This window comes from Serinus canaria, chromosome 15, assembly GCF_022539315.1.
Source record: "Serinus canaria isolate serCan28SL12 chromosome 15, serCan2020, whole genome shotgun sequence".
In the NCBI taxonomy this organism is placed as follows: Eukaryota; Metazoa; Chordata; class Aves; order Passeriformes; family Fringillidae; genus Serinus; species Serinus canaria.
Genome location: NC_066329.1, coordinates 8,753,394 through 8,772,061, shown reverse-complemented (window position 1 = coordinate 8,772,061; position 18,668 = coordinate 8,753,394). Strand labels below are relative to the sequence as shown.

Genomic DNA, 18,668 nt, shown 5'->3' with positions numbered 1-18,668 from the left:
CACAGGTCCCACAGAACTCGGGACTACAACTCCCACAGTGCCCGCCGGTCCTTATCCGATCGCGGCGAAAGGCCTGGAAGGACCTGGGCTGTAGCGGCGGCCGCAGCCGCGGGCCCGGCTCGGCCCGGGTGAGCGCTGCGGGCGGAGGAGGTTTCTTGCGGGAGCACCTCGGGCAGGGCCGGCGTGTGGCGCAGCGCGGATTGCGGCGTTGATGTGCGCTTTCTCCTCCGTAGCAGGAAATGGCAGCGCTAGGCAGATCCTTCCAGGGCATCCCGGCGGGCCCGGCCGTGGAGCTCCCCACAGCGCCGGCCGCTGCCCCGGAGCGCCACGGCCTGCAGCCCTTAGCCGGCGGCCACGGCCGTCTGCAGCCGCCCGGGATGGTCATGGCAGGGATCGGAAACGACGGCGTGGACCGATCCTCCGGCCTCTGTCTGCAGAGCAGCTTCGACCTGGCCTCCCTGGCCGCGCTCGGGAGCCACAGCGAGGGGCTGATGGTGGCCTCGGTGAGCTCCTTCACCGGGAGCCGCAGCCAGTAAGTGCCAGAGCTGTTCCGCAGGGCCCAGGCTGGCAGTGGGGAACTGCGGCGGGAGCTCTCCGAGGCGGCTGGGATTTGTTTCCTTGTAGCAGTGTTGCGCTGGTAGGAGTTAAAAAATTGTGTTGTGCTCGGTTAAGGACCTTGAAGCTGGCTGGTGGGGGATGAAGGGGCTGTTTAAAAGGCAAGAACCAGCATCATTGCGTACTTTCAAATTCATTAATTTGTTTCAGTATTTTTCAGTATGTCCCTGTGATACAGAGTATCAAGAGACTCAAGCTGGGTCATGTGTTGCTTCTTGAAGCATTTGAATTTTAGACCAAAAAATTGGTCTTGCCCTTGTGGAAAAGAACATAAAGGAGAAGAAATTAGCAGGGAATTCTGTTCAGAGAACTGAGCAATTACAGCCGCCTTTGACTTCCTTTGTAACAAAGTGGTTATTTATTGTCCCAAACTTGTATTTACATCACAGCTGGTGACATACTGTGACTGTTGATCTCAGATGAAATTTTAAAGGGGAGGAAAATATTGTTTGAAAATATCAGTGTAACCAAAAGCTACAATTTGAAGCTAAGTAACTGTTTTTCTTTTGTAGTGCCTCTGTGCGATGTGGAAAGAAGCATAAGCTAGAAGAAGAGGCAGAAGGGTAAATTAATTTGTCTTTTATAGCCTGAAAATCCTGATTTGCTTTTTGTTTTGTTTGATTACGTCTCATCTACAGTACAAACAGGAAGGAACTCTATCATTGTTTCCATTTGGAACTCTTCCCTTGAATTGCACATGAGCCCAAATCCATTTCTATTACCTAATTAGTTGTATGGCACTGATTTTCCTGAACAGGTACCCACATTTTACTAAGAGCAATGTGGATTTATTTTCTTTGTTGAGGTTGCTTTGCCACAGAGTGTCAGAGCTGCTGAAATGCACTTTACATTTGTTCCTGTGGAATGTCACATTTCTTTTTTGACAATTGTAAACTTACTTTGTTTCCTAGCTGTCCTGTGCGGAAGAAGAGACTGACAGGAGCCAAAAATTGCCCTTTGAATCCCAACACTGAAGAATGGATTCTTTGTGCAGGTCAGCAGGCAGCTGGGGAGGTAGCAAGTCAGTATGGTGGCAGCGGTCCTGAAACTGCCATGTTAGAAATTCCCTGTGAAGAAATGGATCAGACAATGGGGGAACAGCAATGCGAGGTTGCTCGCAGGAAACTTCAGGAAATTGAGGACAGGTAAATGCAGGGATTGAGTAGCCTGGCTTTGCTGAGCTTTCCCTTTTTTGGTGGGCATTCAGGGGTAAATCTAGCACTTAGCAGTGTGATAAAACTGCTGTAAGTCTGAGGCGAACCTTCTGTTCAAATGATTTAATTTTAGGTTACCTGTGGTCCTGTGAATCTTCAGGCTGATCAGAAATTTTGGGTGCTAGAGCAGGATATGCTGAGTAAATAACACCCTGCTCACAATCGTTACGTAGCTCCAATATACCATAATTTGGTTTAATGCTCTTCTCTGAGCATCCAGAAGCTCAAATTCTAACATTTACCTGCTCAGGCTTGAGCTCAGTTTTTTTTCAACCAACTGCAGCTTGTTCTGTGATTTAAACTTGAAATAGATGTGAATTTGTCAGTGGAGGGAGTAGCATGAACCAAAGAGGTCTCTCTGCACATATGCAGTAAGGCTGAGATTCATCTTGCTGATGGTGGGGTAATTGGGTGGCTATAGACAGTCTGCTGTAGTCTTTTAATAAATTTACTGTGCATTCTGGCCCTTGAAAGATTTCTGGGAATGGCCTGTGTATGTATCAGTTGATTGCAGGTGAGCTGGTATTCCGAAATATCTAAAATGACCACTGCAGATTATTACAAAAGCCTAAAGTTATAGAAATTTTAAAACAAGATTTTTTTGTAGATTACTTCATAGATGATGCATAAGGAGAAGCAAGGTACTGTTAGAGTGTTATTTTTTTAATGGGTAAATCAGAGTAGTGAAATCTGTCTCTATTATCTGTCTATGTCTGCTTTGGTCTTCTTGGAGGATTGTTCCCTATTCTTCCCAGCTACACTGCTAAATTTTCTATAAAACAAAAACAAAGGAGATGCTTCCATTTGTTCTAAACACTTCAATAATTTGTGCTGATTTAATCTCAGAAACTGGCACAGAGTTGTGAAAAGTGAAGCATTATTTTCAGTATATTCAGTACCTTTGCAAGAATTCTCAATTCCAGTTTTGGGGAATTGAGCAGGAATTGCATAGCTGAGACTCACTTGTGTAATGTGACTGAATCATACAGTTTCCCTTGGAGGGAGTTTATTTTCTCTCAGTGTATGTTTGCACTGACACTGCTGGGATAACACAGGGGTAACAAAGCTAGCTCAGGTACCAGAAGTGGCATTGGTGCTTGAGTGGCTTCTGTGAGTCCTTCTCAGGGTGTTTTGGCCCAAGAGAGACTCGTGTTAACATGGCCCTGCTGCTCCTGGTACCCAGCCTAGGTCAGATATCTGCACAGAGCAGAGCACATGGATGTGACTGTAGTCTGCAGTGGATGTTCCTGATAACAGTATGCTCAATAGTGTTTATCTCCCTCTTCCCCCTCCATTCCTAGGATAATTGATGAAGATGAGGAAGTTCATGCTGATGGAAATGTTAGCAATCTGCCCACTCTTATCCTGTCAGATACCCTTAAGAAAGGGATGAAGAGGGATTTTGGTGAAGTCCTGACAAAGAAAATAATAGAATCTATGTAAGTTCTGGAGGAAATCATGGTGCTATGTAGCTAACATGTGCAAATGAAAAGAGAGACCTCGTTTCATGTTTATGGAGATGTCCTTGATTACTGCATGATGCAGCCAGCATTGTATAACAGACCATTCATCTGGTTAAAATAGGAAAAGCTGTCCTAATATAAAAATAAATAAGTGTAACTGTAGTGGTCATCAAGTATGTGTTTTGTACTCCTCATGTCTACAGAGTGAGATTTGTTTGGTGAACCAGTATCAGTTTTGGTTTTATGTATATGAATTTCCAAAATGAGAACAACTTGAAGTGTGACCAACGGTGGTCAAGTTTGGTGCAAAACAGAGAGGAAATACAGGCTTAGAACTAGAAATAATGGAACTAGGGAGTAGGGAAGAGGAAATTTATTAGGGGGTGGAAAAAAGAATATGGTTCCAGGCTAGCTCAAAGGATGAAGATACAGGTCTTCTGCATTTAATAGCTGTGCTTGGAGAACTAAAATTTTACTGAAACTCCATCCCTTCTAGGAGCCGTCCTTCTATGGAGCTTGTGCTTTGGAAACCTCTTCCTGAATTTATGACAGATAAACTGAAGTCTGTTTCTGTTAAGAACTTCAAGCAGCAAAGCACAGAAGTATGTCAAGCTAAGCAGCCAACACCAAGAGCTCCTTTTGACCCACAGACTGAAACGTTCCCTGGATCACAACAGACTGTCATGTCTCCAGATCCATATGCTAGTTTGGGAGTATCTGGGTGTGCAGAAGAAGAAATGGAGTTGTAGATGCCAGATTTTAGACTGGGAGTGGTGAGCTTCTGATGCTTATTGTTGATGTTTTTTGATTATTTTTTTTCTGGTTTGATGTGTGAATCTGAAGTTATATTATTTGGTTTTTGTTTTGTTACTAACAATCATAAGCACACCACAATCATAGGGTGGCCAGAAACACCCTAAGATTTCTGTGTTCCAATCTGTTAAATATTCTTATTTTTACTGAAAAGGTAATTCAGAGGTCTTTGGAACAGGGAAGTAGCTTTCCATCTTGCTTAATGGTGAAATATCCTCTTAATTGCCCTTGGTAAAGCATAAAATCCAAATATTGAATGTAACTGTGGCTTAAGCCACACCTTTGTCTTACTGAGCCATTGAAACTGGTGCACATACTATTCTTGGCCATTTGGTTTAATTTAAATTACAAAATATAAAGGAATATCTTCAAATCTGTCACGGATAGAAAAGCAGTCCCTCTGGTAATACAGCTGATCACACCATCTTATTTGTTTGGACTTGATGTAAACTCAGATGTAGAAATTACACAATCCATGGGGTGGTAGGGAAGGAATATTACAGCTGAGCTTAAGTCTTTTGCTTTGTAGAAAGTAAAGCCAGCACTTATAACTTGCAGTATACCTGCTAACTTCAGTCATCTTTGGTTCATTGGCTTCTAAATTTTATTTGTGGGTTTTTGATGTTCCCCTCCCCAAACACTGCAAAGTTTGGAGAAAAGTGGTTCTCAGCAAAGAGATTCACATTTTACATTGTGCTGAGATTCTTTGTATGCATGGAGTTGGAAAGTCAGTTAAGACAGTGTAACTTCTGATGAAATGAATGGCATCCATTAATTTGGGTGAACGTGGTAAGTAAATCAGCTAACAGGGATAATGGCTGCTTGCTGCCATTAGGAGGGTCAAATGCTTGGGTCTGTACCCAAGCCCCAGCCTTTGGTGGCTTTGGTGGTGAGGTAAAGGAGATGCCTGTCTTTTTCCTGAGAGAATCTAGACATAAAGCCACAGTATGTGCCAATAATACACCATCACATTGTTTATACAGATGTGTGCCAAAAGAATTTTCTACCCTGTACAGGGTGCCAAGGAAAGGAATCCACAATGAGCTATTGCTTGTACCTTTTTTCAATGCACAGCAGTTTGTTATGCTTAAGGCTGTCTAACTTGTTTAAGGGTTTTATCTTTTGTTCGTAAGTCCTTGAGCTTTCTCAGAGATACCTGAATTGAGGCTTTTCATAAGAAATCCCTTTCCAAGTAACAGGTTCTGTTCAGAGTCCTACGTCCCAATCTGGTTTTGACATCTTGCTAACATAAAGGAGCAAGTACACAGTAATGCAGCTGCAGAAAATCTACTCTTCCTCTGCACAGCCAAAAGATAATCCGTGTAATAATATTCTTCACTGTTGAATAACCCATAGCTGAAAGCTTAAAATCAGTCTTCTCTTTTTGTAGTCCTTCTGGTTGTTCAAAACATACCTGTTTGTTAAACCCTGTTTATCTTGCTGCTTTTGTTGAAGGTTGTCTGAAATTTCCTGTCTCTTGATAAAACATTTTAGAGTTTCACTAAAAACACTCCAGCATTTGAGTAGGTTTTACTCTGGAAACCAGTATACACCTGTAACATTCTGGAAGGTTTTTTAAGTTGAAGAACATGTGCAGCCTATCTTGCTATAATGCCTAATTTCATTTCAGGATCTGCTATAAATCTTTTGCATGAACTGTGTAAAATTTCTTATGTATTATTAAGCTGCTGAACATCTTTTAAAACCTACAGCCTTTGATGTGCTCCAGTGGTTGAGTAGAACATACAGCAGTCAGTTTGGAGAAGGCTGTAGTCACTGCAGGTAGAAAATGAGATGCCTCCAAATAAGTGACTGGTTTTCAGCTTGCTGGATTATAGTTAAAAGTATTTTAGGTGAAAGCTCTGAATCCTAAATAAACTGAAAAAAAAGGATGAAAATTTCAAAAATGTGATGAAACCATCTCAGCAACATTGAAACTGCAACAGAAGATGTAAAAAACACTCTAGGAGGCCTAAATACATCAAATGATGCAGTTGTTTTCCTCTTAAAAACACCAAATTGCATATCAGATTTGCAGAATAAGAAAGTGTTGTGGATGGCTTTTAAGCATACTTTTTTTCCTGCTAGGTTTGTACCAAAGGTTGATTTCAGAGATGTTTTTCCTCTTAATTCAATGCCAACAGGGCATCACTGACCTATTTCCTGCCATCTAAAACAAGAATAGAGTGCTGCACTATTGACAAAGACTATGAAATAGAGAAAAAAAATTGTCTGACAAGTCTGCTTTGATAAAAAACATTTGCTTTCATTTTTTCACAACACATTTCTGCCCTTGTGATAGGAGACAGTGGGGTTGAGTTGCTTAAATTGATAGAAGAGTGGGAACCAAGTGACCAAGGAGCACCGAGCAAGATCCTTGCTACAGCAATCACTTGGAGAGGGTGACTGGATGAGAGATCAAGCTGTGGGCATTTACAGACTTCTGTATTTGTGAGTTTCATTTGTTGTTGACTTCATTAAAAGACTTTTATTAATGCCGTTCACAGACGGGATGGCAAATGCAGTATTAGGAAAAACATTATTTTGAAATACGAAAGATCGATTCTGGTCTGTCTTCTCTTGGGACCAAATCACCCTTTGTATGTCAGTTTTCAATAAATTTTCTAAAATATTTTTTAGATGACTGTTTCATTCCTGGTAAGAGTGATAAAACCTTGGGAGCCTGTGTGCAGTCCTTCAGCTGGACAGTAAAGCTCTTCTGGCTTAACAAGACATGAATTTAACTATGTTTTGTCAAAGGCATACCCCTTTTTTCCTCCACAGAATTCAGCAGGACAAGGGAAGGCAACAGCAGAATAGAATAAACCTGAAGCTGCCAGGAAGGAAAAGGCCTCTGACAAAGCAATAGGGGTACCAATAAGTGTTGCTATAGCTTGTGTTTTGAGTTTCTTTTATTTTACTTCAGAATAAAACTATTCAGAACTAGGCAAGCTAAGTATTCTAAAGTTAAGGAATGTTTGAGAAGAGTTTTAAATTTAGATTTTAGTAATTTTGTTGGAAGGTAAGACTTCTTTTTTTTGTGTACCATATTAGTGGACTTGATTCCAGTAGAAAATACTAGTGCTCATAGGGATTCTCAATGGTAATAGGCTTCTAGATGCCAAACAAGAACTACTTCTGTGTTTTCAGTGAAGAGATCTTAGTAACTATTAACACCTTGTTGGGGGACCCAGTGCTTGCAGTAAGTAAGGATAAAGCATGCCAGGGTAGATAGAGCTGTTGAGAAGGGGAAGCAAAACAGTGTAAAGACCATGTCCTTGAACATTTCTGTCTCCTGTGCTTAAGGTGGAAACCTTAAACACATCCCATGTCCTACTGTGATAGAAAGGAAACTGTAATACAATTTTCTTTGGATTTTTTAGATGTTGAAATGGCTTGCTCATGGGTGCCAGGAGGGGCTGGGATTCCCTAAAAGGGTGCTAACAAAATGTATTGCAAAACTACAGAGCAAATCCTCACTTCTGCTTTTTTTTTTTGACATGCACCTTGAAAGTAAAACAACTTATTCTTCTGACTACTTGGATTTTCAGTGTAAATTTGTTACACTGCACAGCTGTAGTACCCACTATTCAGGTGGAATCCTTCAGTATAAACTAGGTTACTCAAGCTTGTAATCCAAAGCAGTCCTGTCACCTTGAATGTTACTGACTGAAACATCTCTCGTTTTCTTTCTTCCCCACCCCAAGTTATTTTTGCCAGAATTGAATGCAAAACATGAAATACCACTGAAAGCAAGAACAGCTGCGCCAACACCTGCAACAGCTCTCTTATTTGAAGTATAAAATTTCTTCTGTCTTTCCAAGTGTTTTTAATATTGTGATAAACAATGGATACTGGAGCAAATGGATGTGGAAAATGAGAAGTCCTCCTGTGATATTTGAAATTAGCTCCTGACAAGTCCATTTGATGCTCCAGAATTTCCTGTAGTAATACAGAATCTGCAGTTGTTTTCACACCCTGTCTCACACCCACCTGCCCTTAGGCTGAGAATTTTGGACAGCATTACTGGCCACCAGGGTGCCACCACTGCCCTGACTTTTGAATATTCAGACTTCAAGCTCCTGCCACCTATTACAGAGCGTGAAGGTTTTGCTCCAGTAGCTCTGGCTACCACACAAACCCATCTACCACATCCAGTGCCCCCAGAAGGGAACTGCTGAAACATCCAGCTGCAGACACCTTATGAGCAGCGCTCCTCAGTGCACTGTGGCAGGATGACACATTGAGGGACCTGAACTTAAATTCTCCAAAGCCCAGATACTCTTCCCTCCCCAGTGAGTTCTAAGGCAGAAAAGGGTCAGTGAGCTGCACTGCATTTTAATTGCACCAATACAGTTAAATATTAAATGGACAAAGCAACTCTACATAGCAAATGGAAAACAAGCATTTAGTGAAGCTGTAAGACTTAGAGACTATTAAGGTCTAGCCCAGTTGCCTATACATGAATATGCCAGTTTAGTTTTTGGTGTTAAAATTTTAACTGGAAAACAAGACTTAACATTTTTAGGTTCACAGAGATTGAGCACGTTATTGAGAAACAATAACTGCCTCTCTCCTATGCCAACACTGACTGGGGGGAGCCAGGGCAGGACAGGACACCCTAGGCTTTTTCATACCATCAACTAGCATGGTAAAGATGAGAAACTTTTCCGAATGGACTTGATTTTCCCCACATACACCCCAAAGGGGCATTGCTGATTTCCTGCCAGGACAGTTGCTCACAAGGAGTTTTAACACTATCAGGTCAGACACTGATGAGCTGGGGAAAGAGTTCCTTGGCAAAGCTGTCCTCCCACGCGTGGTCAGTGCCAAGCGGAGACGACGTATCACTGAAGGGCGACAGGGATCCTTCATACCCAGAGTCACTACAGCCATCCAACAGGTAGCTTGAGGCTTCAAGGCTATGACAAGAAGAAAGCAGATGAGAAAAGCCCAGTTCAGGCATGAAGCTGTCTACAGGTTCCTTCTTCACAGACACTGGGACTTCAGAGATGGCCTTGTCATCAGATGAAGAGAGGTTTTCTTTCTCAATTTTCACTGGCGTATTGGTTTGGTTGGACACTTCAACAGGAATCTCCACTACCAGGGGTTTTGTGTACACGTGATCAAACCTTATGAGTTCATTAATGGCTTCCAGCTTGGCTGATGGGGACCCCAAAGAGGGAGAGAGGGCGGGTGGTATGGAATTTGTTTCTCCAGAGATCTCTTCGTCCAGCTTCTCCAGGCATGTTGACTCTGAATCAGCATATTTGAGAAACAACTCTGGGTCCAGACTGTCCAGAAAGCCCAATAAGAGATCAGACTGCAAAATAAAAGACAGTTTTAGACAGTTTATAACTGTTACAGCCAAACACCAAATGTGGCATCTGTTAACCTCCATGTGGAAGTTAATAAACACTGATGCAATCACAGCTGCTTTACCAAGAATATTATCAAGTACACAGTTAAGGCAGTTACCCATCTTGCAGAAATTCACAGAATAGGCCAGACTGGAAGGACCACAGTAGGTCACCTCTGGTCCAATTTCCCTGCTCAAGCAGAGTCATCTTAGAGCATGTGGCAGAGGATTGCACCAGATGGTTCTCAACTGTCTCCAGTGAGGGAGATTCCACACCATTTTGGGCAATCTTTGCCAGGACACAGTCATTCTTTGCCCACAGCTTTTTCATTAAGGGTACTGGCAATCCCCAGGGAATTATACACGCATTTGAGATTTACAGCCACTACTAGAAGCTCCTTGAGATCTTGTACCCATCAAGTACAAGCACCACAGTGCCTGCTGGCTACACAGAACACGGACCAAAACCTGGCTTAGGCAGACCTGCACACAACTAAAGCTGTGGGGACTGGGTTTTTCATGTGGGTGTTGTTGAATTCCTGTACTCACTGGACACAGCCTCTAATACAGCTGTTCTGATGCACAGGTATGGCATTCCAAGATTTGGAATGAATGGAAATCACCAAATGATTTAACATCAAAGCATTACAACACTAGTCTTAAATCTACAGTAATTCTGAATTTCATGGACAATTTGTATAGGACTGGATGCTCACCTCAGAGTCTGAAGAGTCACTGCCATCAGAATCCATGTGGAAACTATCAGAAATGGTGACTGCTGGGCCTGCACCTGCTGCAGAGGAACACGTAGTCTGAGTGCTGCGGACTCAGCGGACCCGGTCACCAATCTGATCTCATCCACCTGGGATTCCTTCACAACCTGTACCAAGATAAAAACTCAGTCACTGCAAATGTTCTGGCAGTACAGTACAGTACATGATCATGAAGATTGTAGTTTTTCTGCAAAGGCTTCCAACACAAAATTCTCTATTTGCTTGTTCTGTAGGAACCTAAAGGTAAGGTAATTTGCACGTTAAGCTGAAGGTTCCCTACACTTGTACATTTATTTTGTTTGACACTTTTAGATGAAAGCCTGACTCTCTTCACCACATCTGAGACACACCAATGTGATTGTAACAGTTTCTGCTTCACCTCTATAAGGTAGAAAACCAAAGAAAACTGTCTTAAACCAGCCAGGAACTAGTCAACTTTCTACCTCCCACATTACCCATTTCGACTTGGCACCCGCTGAGTTTCAGGACAGCCTCCATATGGAGGACAAAGGTATTTCCTGCATATCCCTGCTCACAGCCTCGAGGTTACTCCAGGAGCGGGGCAGCTCTGCCCAAGGCGGGGGCGGACACGCCAGCAGCGCGGCTCACCTGGAACTCGTCACCCTCCTCCGTCTTCAGAGCATCCAAACCCAGGCGGCAGCGGAGCTCCTGGTTCTCCCGCGCGAGGTTACACGTCCTTTCCCGCAAGAGCTGGTTTTCCCGCAGCAGCTTCTGGTTCTGCAAAGAGCCGTGAGGCAAGGGAGGTGGCTCCCTTCCTTCCCCCACCTCCAGCCCCTTATCTCCCGCAGACCCTTACCTCCTCCTCTAGCTCAACCACCTGCTGCTCCAGCTCTGTCATCCGCGCCTTCTTCCTGTCGCGGGCACTCTGGGCTGCCACACGGTTCTTCAGTTTCCTGCGGGGCAGAGCAGCCGTCAGCGGGAGATCTTGGACCCACCAAGTACAGCCGCAGCCCCGCCACCGCTGCCCCCACTCACCTGCGCAGCGCCTTCTCCTCCGGGCTCAGATGCGTGAGTCGCTGCCGCTTGCGGGCCGGCTGCGCGGTCTCCATCCCCGGGAGGCCGGGGTCGGCTCCTGCCGGCAGGACAACGGACAGATGCCGAGCAGCCGCGGTGCCGGGAGCCTCGGCCGCTTTGCTAGGGATGAGGAGCAGCCGCGGGGCCGCGGCACCGGGCAGCGCTGCCATGGCGGTACGGCGGGACAGCGGACACACTGCCCGCGTCACCAGCGCGGCCGACTGCGCCCTGCGCCGCCCCGCCCGGATTTCTACCATCGTGGCTCTCGCTCATTGGTTGAGAGGCGTGACGCCACGGCCGGGAGAGCCTGGGATTGGCCCGAGGCCGCGAGCAAGTAGGGAAGCGAATTGCATCAGACAAGAGCTGCGGTTGTGAGGCGCTGGCGAGGGGCGGGGCTTGTGGGCGGCTGTGAGGGCAGAGGGGGGCCGGACGGGACCCGGGCCGGGCTCGGGCCGGGCCCGCCCGCGATGGCGATGGCCGGAGTTTAAATTCCTTGAAGAGGCAGTGAACCGGGCCTGGCGTGGCGATCCGGCTGAAATATCTCTCTGTTCTCCTTCCCGGGGCCGGTCTGTCACAAGTAGTCACAAGCATAATGATGGGGAACACAAGTGCCACGAATGGAGTTGTAGCAGATGCCATAAGAATTAACTTTTTAGTCTAAGAAGACTAAAAAAGGCAGCGAGGTTAGTGATTGTGAGTGGAACTGCAGGAAACCATGCAGAAATCCCTCAGGGGAGTCGCACCGCTGCCCCCAGGCCGCTCCTGAGAAGCTGTGTAGGAGTGAAGTGAGCACTTCTGTGGTGTCTGAGGGAGGAAATCACCCTGCCGTGACGGGCTGGTGTCAGATCCCGTAGATCTGGGGTTCAGACAAAAGGCGTGCAGGTAGAAAGCCTAGAAATGCTCTGCGCATGGGAATGCAGGTGTTCAGCAACCTACGGGCAGCAATGCACAGCCACGCAGGGCATCGAGGCTGTTTGAGCTGCCGGCGGCTCCGTGCCTGCAGCTTTCCAAGTTTCCACTTGTGACAGTTGCCAACGACCTGAATAGTTATGAAATGTCGAGACTTTGGCTGCTCACAATTATTTCTGAAAGCCATTTGTACATTGATTTTAAATTAGTGGAGATGTTAAACACAAAAGGAAAACATGAGCTTTAGAAGATCAAAGGCACTGGTGTGCTGGTTTGGCATTAATCCAGCACTGGAGTTCTGCCAGGCTTTCATGATACAGAGAACAAACTGCATTTGTAAGCTTGTGTTTGTTCTTTTCTTGCGCACTGCAGCATGACATTGAGCTAAGGCTGAAAGTTCATCTTTCTACTTTGACACCTTTGTGAAAAACATGGCAATTTTTCAATAAGCCTTTTAATGGGAGTGCAAAAAATTGTTTGTTCGGGTCCTGCTAAGCCCCTGAGACACTGGCCATTGGAAATACTGCCTCTCTTTTGTGCGTCTCTTCTGGATTTGGACTCGTGTTTCTTCTATAATTCCAATTCTCACTTTAAAGTGTTACTTTTTTATACCAAAATGTAGATTCAGTATTAATAACTGCTTCAGATTTCAGACATCCATTTCAAGCTGCCCTTATTTGCAAGAAAAGTGGGATGAACAGGGCTGCCTTACATTGCTGATTTGGAATATTTACAGCTATACTGGGGAGATCTGATTTATCATTATATGATTTATCATAAAGATATAATTTGTCTTGGTATTACGACTGAAGAAAAATCCCAACCTTCTGTCTGCAGGTGATTTAATTTTGCTATTTAATTTTATGCGGAACCAGAGCCCATGAAAAGCACGCTTCCTTTTGCAACAAACATTTGTGATCATGAATAAACCACAGAAGTGCAGGGACATATGTGCTAGTAGTGGTGCCTGAGCTGCTTCACAGTGATGTGCAACCAACAAAAGTGGAAGCTGCCCTTGGCACTGGTGGTGTCCATTGTTACTGAATATAATAACAGCATCCATTAGTGTTGGCAGGAATAGCTAGCAAAAGAAGGGCATGACACCCTGCATTTTAGTCCTGTTGAAGGTTTTAGTAGTACTAAAACAAACTCTGGGACAGTTGCTGAGAGTATATTTAGGCTCACAAATATTATCTTACTAACAGTAGGATATATAAAGTGTTTTATTAAATATATGATTAAGTCACTGGGTAAAAGAATGCCTAAGAAAAGGTCCATAAAGCTGGTCTTACACTGTGACACCCTTTCAGAGAGTTTTAACAAGAAGGCTTCAAGTTTAATTCTGATTTCCACTTTTTTTTCCCCTTCACTGTTTACACATTCTGGTCTTTGTATTTTTCTTTTTTTCAGTCATTGGATTTAATCCTGTGATCTGTGTGACTCAAGAATGCTTCTCACCCTGCCTTCACCCCTCTGGGTAAAGCACTACCACCAAGGATGTGCCAATGAGGATACAGTTGGCTGTCCTGCCAGAAACCACATTAGTTCCTGCTAAAATAGCTTTATGTTTTATGTTCCAGGTGGCCAACCCACCAGAGGAAATAATTTTGTTTAACGAAGGTGGAGAGGCTTTACCCTTGTGTAATCTCAGATACAGAGAAAGAAATGTGTGTTCAATGTTATCTACACAAGAAAAAAAGGGGAATAGGGGAGGAAAGTAAAATGGGAGAGGGGGGCATAGAGAAAAGATTACCTGACAATCATAATCTGAGAAAGAGCTTGCTTGCCAAATGTGTGTCTGAAAATACTTGGATGGTGGCCCAGGTCCCCAAGTTCTTGACAACAGCTGGAGTGTTCCCATACCTGTATCAATAGTTGATTAAATGAGAAGAGAACCTGTTCAGCAGCCTAAAACAAGGTTATTCAAAACCTGTAAACTAATTTTACTTACTCTTAAATTTTGTCATTACACATTTGCATTCAGGAGTGCATCTTTCAAAGTTTTAATGCTCTCAATCTCAGGGAATATGCAGACTATGTATCCTCTGGCTACTGCAAGGAGCTGCCACCCTGCCTGCATGCTGTCCAAAGTGACATTGGCTTTCCCTTCTCTTAACACTGTCACAAGCAAGCCTTTCAGAAAGAGGATTTTCACTCACCTCTCATCCCTTCTCCATTAATACTTAATAAGTTATTGGGATTCTGCTTCATTGACTTCTGTGATTGTTCCCAGGTTACCACCAGAAAAGCATGGAAAAGACACAGTGAGTTCAACTTTAAACCATGACTTTCCTAACATATGTGTACCTTGCATTCCAGTTCCTTGTCCTCCTGTCCTCCATTGTGGCCTTCTTCTGTAGTGACCTCTTTGCAACACAGATTGTTTGGCAACAAAATCATCTCATGTTTCACAGCTTCTAACATTTTTTTCTTTGTGTGTAATTCCTTTTGTTACTGTTACAAAATACAAGATGGGAGATTTTTCTTGAAACACTCTAATGATATATTGTCTTTTTGAGTGATAACAGTAAATTTGAGATCAAGCAATCTCTGTAAAAGGCTCAGGATGTTCCTTGCATCTCCATAGTGAGATTTTTTTCCTCCTGAATTTCACTTTCATTGTAATTCCATTTTGCTTCATTTTTAGACTCCTCTGAAACTCAAGAATTCACTGGTCTCGGGTGAGACCAGAAATTAACAAATATATATAATTTTTTAACAGTGGCATTTTTTTGCCAATTTACAATTTTTTCCAGAAAACTGACGTGCTTATTAAACAGCAGAGGTCCCAATGTAGAGACAGCTTCCTAATCCCCCTCACACTGCCAAGGAATGCTGATATAAAAGGAAAATCTATCTGCTTACAAGGACATGGCAGTATTTTGAGATAAAGATCTCTTGATTTGATTCTTTCTGTCAAGACAGGGAAGGAAATTTCTCTTGCACATTCAGAGCTTGGAGCAAACCACTAGGAATCGTTTGTTTGGGAATTTAAAAGAAGACAAGAAATCCACACCACAGTAGGCAGAAAGGCTGGCAACCCTGTGCCCAGTTCTGGAAGAATGAAAAGTTACTGGGAAAACTCTGCAAACATTAGTCATGTAAACAGATCTTTATACATAGCCACTGGATGCCCTTGGGAAGGTTTATGCCATCTGCCAGTCCCTGAGAGAGTCCAGCTGGGAAACAAACAGCATTGGTCACTCAGCCAGGAAAATGGGCTCAGGTCAGATAATCTGTTTGGTGGGCAGCCCTGATCTCTGCAGGAACCCCACAGGTCAAGAGGAGGTTGTGGTTATTCCTTTGCTTAGTAGTTCTGGCCTCTGCTTCCAACCAGCTTGGCCCATTCCCTTCCCACACCATTCTTTTATTGCTGTATTGATTCTGCTTCCACTGCATGGATTCCCTTTCCCTTTAAAAGGTCCAGCTGTTGGCACCTCTGGTGCTTTGCTGTGGTTTGATTGTAGTACTTATTCCCATGTGTAGTCCTACTTCACCTCTTTGGCTTTTCTCTTTCTAGCTTGGTGGTCCCAAGCACAGTGTTCCCCTGCAGGGTTCTCTCCTCCTCTCTTTTCCTGCTGGCAGGAAAATGTGAACCAGAGAGTTGTGCAGAGTATGCAGGATTTGGAGGTTCTGAGAGATGCCACAGGAGCTGTGCACAGAGGTGTTGTGCTCACCTGTGTACACTGATGCACAATGACACATTAGAGGTGGTAGTCATGAGAAAAAGAAAAAAGGCAGAGGTCCTACACTGAGTTGAGATGATGCAGCAAGTGCATTTTTTGGGGTGGTTGTGCAGAATGTGCTTGGGCAGTACAGGAGAGGCTGAACTTACTGCTGTACTGTCTCAGAGAACCAACAATGCTGTTCTGGGTTTTGTGCCAGTGTCTCACATGTGGAGCAAACTCTCTGAGGAAAACACTTAACTTGAAATCTCACATACCTAAAAGCTCCTGTTCCAGTAAGTCTTTTTGTTTGCACATCCTGGTTCAGAACTGGAACCTCTTCTCAGAAAATACCCAGGGAGGTAAACACCCACGCTTAGGAAAACTTGATGGCTATTTCCTGTTGGCAGAAGCCAGCTCTTCTTTGGAGCACTGCCAGCCTTTAAAAGGGAAAACCTTTTCTTATTTCTTAGACCTTCCCAAGGCTTTGAAATTATTTTAGAGCTCCTGGGAGTCATGGAAGCTTTCTTGTTTTGTAATTTTGAATTTACTTCCTTATATTCTTCCATTTAGGTGCCCTTTTGTATGCAGAACCCTGTCTCCAGCTGTCATGTGACCCTGTATGAGAAGAGGAAATTATCAGGAAATGTCAACTTATGAATCAGTTCTGTTTCAGCATAAGTTCAGCAGGACCCAAAATGTGGGGGATATTGTCAGAATCATCCATCTCCTGGCTCCTACATTTTTGATTTGCTGACTCCCCAGAGGGCACAGGTAGCAGCTGGTGTTCAGAGAGGGACAAGTCTATTATGGTTTGTCTCTGGTATCCTCGCTGATTTGCTCTGTTAGCACTGACTTTAATGATAACTCTTATGTAAACAGGCAGGGACAGCTAAAGCCCTTAATCTACTAATTAAATAGATCCTAAACTAGTAGTTGAATGTGGAAAATTAGTGTTTTAAGGTGATTAATTAAAAGTGCCAGTCAGATCTTTTAACTTAGGTGAGTCTTTAATATAATAGATGACCTAAGATGAAAAAGAGTAAATAGTTTCTTAACTCACAGTCACATGAATCAATGCATTGTTAATGCAGGAATTTATTCATTTTAGCCATTAACATTTTAAGAGTGTTTTTTGCTTTTGGTACTCAGAAGCAGTGAAATCTATTTTTTGGCCTTAGCATAGAGTTCTTCAAATTGCAATTAGTATTAGCAGCCAATACATCCTACACTTTAACCATGTGCTGCAAATTTATTCTGTGATGTTTATACATTGTTCATTTTATATTATTGCTTGAGAAAGGGCTTCAGGAACAGCAACTTGTACCCTATATTTACTCCAGAAACACGAATAACAATGTTGAATTAAACACAGAAATGTCAATATCTAGATTGTATATAAATATGTGAAAAACGCAGGGTTTGTTTTTTATATTTAATTTCATTGGTAGCTTCTTCAATATTATGAATGAGGATACTGCTAAGCATTGACCTAATGAACACATGAAATTAACAGTAGTGTGGGGTTTAGTGCAACTGTAACCGAAAGTGAGTAGTTGTGATACAGAGCAGTCTCAGGAACACAGCAGCACAGTGAAAGACATTGCTATGGATGCATTTGAGGGTCTTTCTTGCAGAATGGATACTGAGAATCTTGGAAAATATAGCTCCACATTTTTTCCAAATCCATTCTGTTCCTGCCACCCCTTGCAGAGATTTTAGATGATCAAAAAGTGTATAGAAACAATTTCCTAAGTTTGTTCCTCAGAATTCTTTTTTTCTTCTTTAGGTAACATGATCTGCTGTGCCTGCCTGGTGAGGACTCTGAAGGAAAGCATCAAGCATGGCAGTATTGTCTTGCAACCATTATTTGAGCTTAATTATCTGCATAATTCAGTTTTACAGACCTGATTCATTATTATTTTTTCCCTTCAGTAGACAATTATGTGTACAGAGAGGTGAAGGATTCCGCAGTCACCATGTTCTTACAGATTTGAAAGACTACATGTTGTTTAAAACATTGGAAACCTTAACTATTCAAACATTAACTATAAATTTTGTTCAGGAAAAATTGTTACGATCAAAGCTGTGGCTAGTCAGTTGGTTATACTGTGTTGCTTCGATGCTGATTTACTTGAATTGTGTTTCCAAACCTTAAACAGCAAGAGGCAAAGCCACTTTGCACGACATTTTTTTCTTAGTACAAATATTCACCGACTTTTCTTTTTGTTCTTTAATTAAGCTGACAAGCTACAATGGTTTGTTACTTTAATTTAGAATAATTGATGACAATGACGAAACCATCACTTCCATAAATTATCCATCTCCTGCCTCCTACATTTTTGGTTTGCTGGCTCCACAGAGGGCACAAGGTAGCAGCTGGTGTTCAGAGAGGGACAAGTCTATTATGGTTCGTCTCTGATATCCTCGCTGTTAGTAAAGCATCTGTGGTAAAAACGTTGTCCATTACGATGGGCTTTCAGGTCCAAAATGCAATGGTAAGGTTTAGATGAAGATGCTAGATGAAGAAGATGAAGATGCAAGGCTGTGGGAGATATTTTAACCCACGTGCTGCTGCCGGACCCACCAGCCCCGCTCGGGCTCCGCAGACGCCCCGAACACGTCCCACAGCCCCGGCGGCTCTCGGGGGCCACCTGCTGGTGGCCATGCCGCGCTGCACCCGCCTCTCCCCGGCCCCTCCCGCCGGCCTCAGGAGCTGCGGCGGCTCCTTCAGAGCGAGAGCTCCGCAAGCGCTCGGGTGTGTCCGAGCAAAGCTCTAAGTCAGCCCGAAAACTCTCTGCTGTGCAATTCTGTCTCAGAGA

General features: G+C 43.5%; 2 protein-coding genes across 3 annotated transcripts; one reads left to right on the top strand and one right to left on the bottom strand.

Moving 5' to 3' along the window:
• The first annotated feature begins 49 nt into the window (after positions 1 to 49).
• Positions 50 to 6,744, top strand: CCDC117 (coiled-coil domain containing 117). Of its 2 annotated transcripts, XM_050980386.1 has the most exons (6): positions 50 to 128; positions 234 to 532; positions 1,128 to 1,178; positions 1,527 to 1,760; positions 3,131 to 3,268; positions 3,789 to 6,744. In XM_050980386.1, exons 2-6 carry the CDS (start codon positions 240 to 242, stop codon positions 4,039 to 4,041), a joined length of 969 nt encoding a protein of 322 aa, XP_050836343.1. In that variant the 5' UTR covers positions 50 to 128; positions 234 to 239; the 3' UTR covers positions 4,042 to 6,744. The 2 variants fall into 2 exon arrangements, with proteins under 2 accessions (XP_050836343.1, XP_050836344.1); XM_050980387.1 differs by lacking the exon at positions 3,131 to 3,268.
• Positions 6,745 to 8,423: 1,679 nt separating this feature from the next.
• On the bottom strand, positions 8,424 to 11,505 carry XBP1 (X-box binding protein 1). Its single transcript, XM_009092379.4, is given in 6 exon segments — positions 8,424 to 9,428; positions 10,181 to 10,288; positions 10,291 to 10,344; positions 10,847 to 10,975; positions 11,055 to 11,151; positions 11,234 to 11,505. Coding segments are annotated over 6 exon segments (1,155 nt in total). The 5' UTR covers positions 11,443 to 11,505; the 3' UTR covers positions 8,424 to 8,870.
• Between the last annotated feature and the right edge of the window lie 7,163 nt (positions 11,506 to 18,668).